This window comes from Halyomorpha halys, unplaced genomic scaffold (assembly GCF_000696795.3).
Source record: "Halyomorpha halys isolate HHAL.00 unplaced genomic scaffold, Hhal_1.1 Scaffold1271.1, whole genome shotgun sequence".
Lineage (NCBI taxonomy): Eukaryota > Metazoa > Arthropoda > Insecta > Hemiptera > Pentatomidae > Halyomorpha > Halyomorpha halys.
In genome coordinates, this window is record NW_027113754.1 from 92,402 (window position 1) to 101,888 (window position 9,487).

General features: G+C 30.3%; 1 protein-coding gene across 4 annotated transcripts in view; it reads right to left on the minus strand.

Moving 5' to 3' along the window:
* LOC106689057 (uncharacterized) overlaps positions 1 to 9,487 on the minus strand; it is a 24,715-nt gene that overhangs the window by 10,609 nt on the left and 4,619 nt on the right. For all 4 annotated transcript variants that reach the window (XM_014433821.2, XM_014433820.3, XM_014433819.3 and 1 more), the window contains exons 4-7: positions 8,338 to 8,409; positions 8,174 to 8,254; positions 7,200 to 7,262; positions 657 to 755 (exon numbers count right to left, since the gene is read on the minus strand). In XM_014433821.2, the coding sequence (XP_014289307.1) occupies positions 657 to 755; positions 7,200 to 7,262; positions 8,174 to 8,254; positions 8,338 to 8,409 (315 nt within the window). The remainder of the gene's footprint in view (positions 1 to 656; positions 756 to 7,199; positions 7,263 to 8,173; positions 8,255 to 8,337; positions 8,410 to 9,487) is intronic.

Below are 9,487 nucleotides of genomic sequence, written 5' to 3' on the forward strand. Positions count from 1 at the left end.
ATATATATAAATGCTATTAAAAATTAACATATTTAGACCTCATAAAGAGTAATCCTGAAAAAAAATCTAATAACTTTATATTAGAGTTGGGTATTAGTCTGTTAAAAATTAATCTTACTAATTTTCAATCAGGTTTAAAGTTTATACAAAATGACTAAAATTTTACCCAATTAAAAAATTTCTTAACAATCCAAATCAATTTTTAGTAACTGAATTTAAACCAAAATTTCAATTGAATAAAAAATTGGATCCAAATAACTATTTAATTGAATTAAAATTTAATTTAAAAAAATGCAGTATTCAACATTTAATTAAAGAAAATTCGGAATGAAATGTAAATTATGATTTTTCAATTTCATGGCAACGCCACTGAAAAAAAAAGTGAGTCATTTTTTTTTTTTAATATATGTAATAAAACCTTTCTCAAAAAATGGAATGCAAAACAAGAAACCATTGATTCCAAAATAGCAACTTTCCGAAAGTTCTCATGATACCTGTTTTATGTTCAATGATGTTAATAATATTTATACAATCCATCTTTAATTTACAAACCTATAAATGTAGCTAAATAAATGATAATTAAATTACAAGATAATTACTTCCATGAACTTATGATTCGATTAATAAACTTAAAAACATAAGCTTGGTATGAGTACCTTTGAAAGACATCATTCCTTATGATCCTCAATACACATCTTTTCTTTGGAAGTTTTTGGCATTGACAACTAGGGGGTGTATCCTTCTGTGATGACTGCCTAAAAAAACAATAATGGAATTTTAAAGTTTTGTAATTAATAGTTAAACTAACAACAATCAGGAAAAAAACTATTTAATATAATCAATAATATGGAATAATTTAGTACTTGGCATAATATTTGTCTTTCACCTATTTAACTTGGTTTGAAAATAAATGAAAATTTATTTAGGAAACCTAAGAGGATAGACAATTTAGGTATTGGCACTGGTTGAAAATCAGTTCCTGGTAATCATTAATCTTTTTTGAGATGTAGATAGCTGACCGTAGATTACTGATTGGAGAAGATGGTCGGGGTGCAGTCACCAAAGAAACAAAAAGATATTTATTTATGCCGACGTTTCGACCTGATTTTCAGGTCTTCATCAGGGCTATAAAAACAAAAAAGACACAACCATCATTTAGAGAGAAAAAATTTGGTTAACAACTATGGACAAAGACAGTAGTCCATAGTTATTAATCAATTTTTTTTTTAATTTGAAAATCAGGTCGAAACTTCGGCATAAATAAATATTTTTTTGTTTATTTATGTTGTTTCTTTGCTGACCGCAACCCCCGACCATCTTCTCTAATTATTAATCTTTTTTGTTGGAAGATTGCTGATTGACCATGTGAATCAATAAATGGAATTTGGTCTGGTTGCGGTAAAATTAAACTCAAATAGTAATATTTTTATTTGAGCCAACGTTTCGCCCCACGTTGCAGGGCTAAAAAAGATACAAACACCTAATATAAGTAGAAAAGTAAATGGAAAATTAGAAGGGTATACAATGAAACATAAAAATTAAATAAGAAAAATTAAATGTTATAAACAATAAATGAAAACAGAAATAGTAACAGATATTTTTTCTTTTTATCTGTTACTATTTCCGTTTTCATTTATTGTTTGTAACCTTTAATTTTTCTTATTTAATTTTTATGTTTCATTGTTTACCCTTGTAATTTTCCATTTACTTTTTTACTTATGTTAAGCGTTTATATCTTTTTTAGCCCTCACGAAGCCCTGCAACGTGGGGGAAAATGTTGGCTCAAATAAAAATAGTACAAAATATTACTATTTGAGTTTAATTTGACCGCACCCAGACCAAATTTCATTTATTAATCTTTTTTATTGAGAAGTTTTATTACCACTAATCTTTCCCTACTATGTAAAACTATAGAATCTGTTAAAAATATATTAGAATACTGATTATCTGAACTTGCTTCATGGAAAATAAGTTTGAAGAGTATTTTCTCTAAATTCAGACTTCCTAAAACTATTGTAATGGAGTTAGAGTCTTCTTTCTGAAAATCGTTAGTTTTCCTAATAAAACAGTCAACATATTATTACTAGGAATTGTTATTGTTATGTGGCTGATTATGTGGCTTTTTTTGGTTATTCCAATGAATTAATTGTTTCACCGAATTCTTTCACTCTAACAACTGTAACTAGGTAAAACCAGTCAGTTTTAAACTGATCATAGTGAGTTGTACATCGTAGATATTCATGTGATTTATGCAAAACTTACAACATGTCAACGAAAAGAAAACGAACAGATAAAATGGACATTATCATGCAGCTGAAGAAAGGTGAAATGGATCAGGTATTAGCTACAGAGTTTGGAGTTGGTAAGTCAATAATAATAAGAATAAAAAATAACTCTGCTTTAGTTACCAGGTATGGACTTAATCTTGACCGAGATGCAGACAGTTCATGTCTTAAAACTGCGAAAAAACCAAAATGTGAATTTTTAGCTGGTTTTTGCAAAAATAGGCTTCTGGGCAACCCATTTTGTGTAAAAAAAAAAAGGCAGTGGAAATGAACATGAAGCTTGGTTGTGGTCATTCATTGCAAGCTCTGGGTTGTTAAAACATTTTAAATGATGATACAGGACAAGTTGAGACAAATTGAAATTCATGGTTAAAAATTAAGTCATGACGCTCCAACAGCAGTTTCTTCTTCTGAAAACTTGAAGATAATAAACATGACATAGATTTTGTCTACAATACCGATGAAATGGGTCTATACTAGAAAGCTTTGCCATGTAAGTCATTGGTAACTTGAAAAGAAGCAACAGCTTCAGGTTACGATACAGGATTTGACAAATTGAGATTCATGGTGAAAAATTAAGTTCTGACACTCCAGCATCAATTTCTTTTTCTGAGAACTTGAAGAAATTCCTTTAAGATAATAAATATGGCATGGATTTTGTCTATAATACCGACAAAACGGGTCTATGTCGGAAAGCTTTGCCATCTAAGTCATTGGTATCTTAAAAAGAAGCAACAGCTCCAGGTTACAAGAGAAGTGTATGACAGTCATGGTTTGATAGTGTCTGAAAACCCATGATGTTTTAAAAATGTAAAGTTCCATTAGGTTACATAAGCCAAGAAAATACGTGGATAAGCAGCGATTTAATCAAAAACATCATATCCACAAGGAAGCCAAGGTGCTACTCTTACTGGACAATGATCCATCTCATCCGTCATTGAAACTTTCAATAAGATCAGTGACATGTTCGAGGTGAAGTTTTTTCCCCATAGTGTAACTTCTAGTTCACTCTACAGACCAGAGTATCATTGAAACATCAAAAAAACTATACCAGAAAGATTTTATGTATTATCTGCTTTTAGATGATCAAAATGACGAAGAAAAGATTAAACATCCATGTTTAAAAAAATCAATTTGAAAGATTGCTCTTCCATTTTGGTCAAAGCATGGAATGCAGCAAAATATAGTACTTTGCAAAATTCATGGAATAAGCTAATTAAGATGAAACCCAAATCAATGAGCCTGACAATGAAGCAGCTAAAATGTATGAGATGCTAAGCAGTGTTGGTGTTTTCCCTAACCGTGAAGATCCAAGCTATCAGGTGCTGACAAACAACAAAATCAAGCATCAATTTTTAATTAACAACGATGAACCAGAGAGCGGTATGACAAATGATGAACCAGGTGATGACTCAAGAACATCTTATGCTGAGGCCTTCCTGGCACCTGATTTGGGATTCCAGTGGTTCAAACAACTAGAAGAGTTAGATCACACCCAATCATTGCAGCATAGAATAATTAGAGACTGCCCATGAAGAGGAAGTCAATGTTAAAGCAAACTAATATTGAAACTTTTTTTGGGTCACAATCACGATAAATCTTCCATATTTTTATTGATGTTTATTTTTTTAATTACCTTTTTTCTTTTTTTTTTTTTTTACACATGTGTACTTTACAATAATTTTATATATAATTTTTTTTTTTTTTTATATACGTCTCCTGTACTTTTTTAACTGTATATTTAACGTAATTTTTCATTTTTATTCTTATGATTGTTACAATTTTTTATTCTTATCATTGTTTATTTTATATTAATACTATTATATGTCTTCCTTCCTTTTATTTATATATAATTTTCTTATCACTTAATTTTTCCTCGGGCGAGCTCATTACCGCGTAGGGGAGCGTCCCACGGGTGGCGGATGTGAGGATGGTCAGTAGAAGTTCCTCGGAAGTTCCTCTCGGCTAAGACCAATGGACTCACTGACCAACAATAAGAGCAGCTCCCCAGGCTTCCTGGAGGGTATGAGGTAGGATTGAACGTCCTACTCACATATTTTTTAGTTCACAAAATACCACAAAACGGTCATGGATCCTACTGAGGTAAAATGCTCATTAACCAGAGGTAAACTAGTCCCCCGTTCGGGTCTCTGGGTGGGGACTGCTTCAGGGGATTCATGACGCAAATTGAAGATTAGAGATTTAATTACAGAAACGTGGAATATAAGAAGTTTAAATTCCGCTGGTGGGTTAAAATCAGTTGCAAATGAGGTTAGGGGATAAAATCTAGATATCGTGATGCTGCAAGTTGTTTGTTGGCCAGAGGAGGGCACGTTGAAGGAAAGGAAGTATACTATTTGGGTACAGGGGGAGCAGTAATTATTTGTTAGGTACAGGATTTCTTATTAGGAATAGTTTGCTTTCCCCATTGAGAGATGTCAAATTTATTAGTGAAAGGATATCGGTAGCAATATTTCAGAGACGTTGGTTTAAAATCGCTCTGATTAACATTCATTCTCTGACCGAAGACAGTGATGAAGAGATTAAAAAATAATTCTATGATAAATAGGAGGGAGTTCATGATAAATTACCGCAGAGTTGTATGAAAATAATAATAGGAGATACAAACGCTAGGATTGGAAGGGAAGAAGTATATTATCCAATGATCGGTAAAGAAAGTTTGCATGAATATAGTAACAATAATGGAATACGAATAATAGGCTTTGGAATATCGAAAAACCTAATAATCAAAAGTACTACATTTAAACGTAAGGATATTCACAAATATACCTGGACACACAAATATACCACCGGATTCGCAAACGTGTAATCATATCGATCATGTCTTAGTACAACATAGAAGGAAAAATAGTATAATCAAGGTGAGATCCTATTGAGGGGCAGAATGTGGTTCAGATCACGAACTAGTAATCGCTAAAATTTGACAAAAACTTAATATAAAAAAGAGAAATGAAAACGGGTCCCATCCTAAAAATTTCGATCTGGAGAAATTAAAAACTCCTTTAATTCGAAATCAATTCGCTCTCGAAATAAAAAATATATTTAAAGTCTTAGAACCTTTAATTGAAGGTCACGAAGACATTGAGAAGTTATGTGAAGGAATCAGAGATAATATTAAAGAGGTCGATAATTTGTGACTTGGAAAAAATGAAATCAAGAATAAACTCTGGTTTGATGAAGAGTGTCTTAAAATGTGCGAACAAATAACAAAGCCGCTAAGTTAAAAACTCTCAATAATCCTAGCGAAAACAATGTTACTTCCGGGCCTCAAAAAATGAGACGTCTAAATTCCTCAGAAATAAAAAAAGAGAATATCTTAAAAATAAAATAATAGAGATAGAAAATAACAAAATCGAAAATAATGTCAGAGAAATGTACAAAGGTATTAACCGATACCAGAAATTCTGCTCTGCAGAGATGGAAATAAGAGATAAAAATAATAATATATTAGCTAATCCAGTATATATATTGGATACGTTTAAGAAATACTTTGTAAGTATTCTGAATACGGGAAATAATTGTCAATCTCCTCTGAATGAATACAAGAGTGCTGAACCGTGGATAGAAGAACCAAGTCAGGAGGAAGTCGAAATGGCCATCGCAAAATTAAAACCTTATAAAGCAGCGGGAACTGACAATATTCCTAGTGAACTAATCAAGGCATGTGGTGAAATTAGAGTTTCTAAAATACACCTTTTGGTTAAAAATATCTAGGAAATTGAGGAGATGTCTGAGGAATGGAAGGAGTCTCTACTTATTCCTGTTCACAAAAAAGGCCTGATGACGAATTGTAATAACTATCAAGGAATTTGACTCCTTTGAAATGTACACAACCAGACAATTTAGTCTTTGAGAAAAATCAACTATATATATCGTTGTAGATGTCAGAATAAAAATCTCATTTTGAGATACAGCAAAAACATCATGCATACCAAGGAGTTTGTTGAATCTGATTCATCTTCATTGCTGTTTAATCCATGTCCAGACTCTTCAGTGCATGGCACTTAGTCAGCATTTATTAACAATGTCCATTCAAATATTAACAAACCACACCGTTCCAAGAACAGTGACAGAACTCAAAGCAGCATCTGAGAAAAATCAACTAAAAATTCTTTAAAATATAAATTAAAACAGTACAAAGTTTTTTTTAAATTTCAGGTAAATGTCAAGAACCATGAATATTATTATTTATTTACAGATTATTGTGCATTGGTTTTATTTATAAGCCTTGATATTTTAAGTTTATTTTCTTTTAAATTTTGTTTTAGGGTAATTTTAAATAATATTCGATTAAAATTTAAGTACTAATTTGTTCTGCTACATCACTGCAGTTCACAAAGTTGGTCTCCACAATCTCAAAAATTGGTACTAAATCGGTAGCACTAAGTATTCATATTCGTACCCAAATCACTGAAATTTGAAATTACCAACACAAACGCCCTTTCATCTCTAAATACCTGACAATTTTAATGAATTTTTATCCATCCCAACCTCGATATAATGAACCTCAATGTTACTAACTCCTTGATATAATGAATTTTCCAAAAATCCTAGAGATTCATTATGCTGAAGTTCCATAGTCATTTTGATCAAAAATAAAACTTAAGAATTGCAATTTGACTTTTATTATAAAACATAGGTTTTCTTTTCTTAAACATTAAGTTAATAAATATTTCTGTAATTATCGCATTATGCCACTAACCCACCAACTACAAATGCAATAGGACATTATCAAGAGACAAAGGGTCGAGAACATACTTTATTTAAATTTTCAAGTCCCAAGTAAAATAAATATCAAAATTTCATCAACTTCTCTCAAGAAATCACTTCAGAAAAAAGATTAATATACTTCCCTGGAGAACAAAAAATGGAATTATTGATTTCTTAACTTACCCTTTTTCTGAATAATTGCTTTCTTCATCTTGTTCACAGACACAGTCACCAAATTTAAAATTCCTAAACACATAATTATAATTAATAACATATTTCTTATGATCAAGGCAAAACATATAATGTTAAAATCTTAATAATTTCATTTTATTATTTATACTATGAGGAGAAGATGGTTGAGTGGTGCGGTCAGAATATAACACAAATAAGTTGAAATAACATATTTAATAGTTCCAACGTTCCAGCCAGAATTTTTAGCCTTCATCAGGGCTACTAGTAGCAAATCAGACAGCCAAGTGAAAGACAGAACTTATTTGTGGTATATTCTGACCGCACTCCCAACCATCTTTTCGTCATATAATTTATCCACAGTCAACTATCTTCTCGTTATTATTTATACTATTAACCTTCAAACTGAGACTACTAATATTGTTACTGCTGAATTTTCAACACACTATGATGAGAGCAGACATAAACTTATTCCTTTGAAATTCCTAGTACCTTTGCTAAATCTATTGAATAAAAACTCTAACATTTTATTTTGTTTTGATGAATGTATTATTTTAAATTCTCAAGTAGCATGGCATAATTTTTATGGGTCGTTTCGGTGGGCAAAACTTTTTTGACATCTTGACATGGTATTCAAGAAATTCCTGAGTCGATTATGTAGTTGAACAGTAGGAAAATTTATTTTAATTTTAAAGTTTCAATTAATATAAATAATCATCTCAATACACAAGAAATATTTTATTATTTACTTGATTTGTTATAATAATACAAACTATAATTAAGTGGTAATTTAAGATGGGCTAATGTAAATAGTATTTATAATTTCAAATTCGAAAAGTTACATATAAATATTTATAATTCTACATCAATAATCATTATTATAAAATGCTCATCACTATTTTTCAATAAAAACTAAATAAAAAATTAATTTATTAGTAAATACTGGCATAGAATACATTTAAACTTACGATTCAAAAACCATATCCAACATATTATACAGTTTAGACTGTTCAAGAGGAATCTGCAGAGCTTTCTTCTGGCCTGCAATGCTAAAACCATTAAAAAGTAAGACTAACTCGTAAATTCATAAGAAACCATATAAATTCAATTTAAATTGTATTTCTTAATTTACAGATTGTCAATGAATTCTCCCAGAGAAAACAGTGTTCTTATATCTTCTTTTATCATAAAGCATTCACATTTTCTGAAAAAAAGAAAGAAATATATATGAATGTTATCTTTGGTTATTCAGAAAATAAGTAAAACAAAAAGCTATATATAATAGGAAAGGGAAAACAATTTCATAATAACAAAATATGGCTTTTAAAAATAGATTGCTTGTAGTAACTTCATCAACTGATAACAGAGATAGTATTTTATTAGTTGACAGAATTACAAAATAACCGTATACTTTTATTTATAATAAGTTCTAACTGATACTTTTTCTCAGGGAACCATGTGGAAATGGTTTAGACAAAAACTGTTTTTCTTAAACTTTTATTACAAAGTTTTTACGAGAACATCCAAATTCTTAAAATAAAAGAAAACATTATAATTAGAACTTTCACATTGAAAATATAATAAATAAACATATAATTCATAAATTTCATAGCAGCAATGTTATCTGATTTGTTACCAAAGGACCATTTCCTCCCAGGAAGAAATCCGGCAACTTTCTCTATGTCTCCTCTGCTGCTTTAACAACTTCAGTTACCACATAACATGATTCATTATCCAACAAACTTTGGTAAAGCAACCTGGACTGTCCCTTTGAAACCTATATTTTATTTCATGTAATGGGAATGGTTAAAAATCTAAATTGAAGGATGGAATATTTATAAGCTTTGTTAAAAGATAATTTTTTTTATTTTGCCCAAAACTTTTACAACCAAAAAAATTTTAAGGTTTATAAAAGGTCATTTGAAGGCTTTAAATTGTTCTTGGTAGCTGGTGTTTGAGAGTCTAGATTTGGCAAGGCGAAGGGTGGTGTTGCAATCTCAATGGTATTAGGACTTCCTACATATTTTATTTTTGTGGATTCATTAATATCTCTGGTACAGATATAATCTCCATTAAAACTATAGACACCAAATTATTAATTCTTCCATACCTGCAAGATTCTAGTAATATAAATAATATTTATATTATTAAATTTCCAAGGGATGCCGGTTCTTGTAGTAAACAGTTTATCTTTTGATTTTTAGTTTTTTTAACAGTTTAATTTATTTTAGGGCATAATTCTTTATGTTATTTTAAATATAAAAAGATGGTCAGGGTTGCAG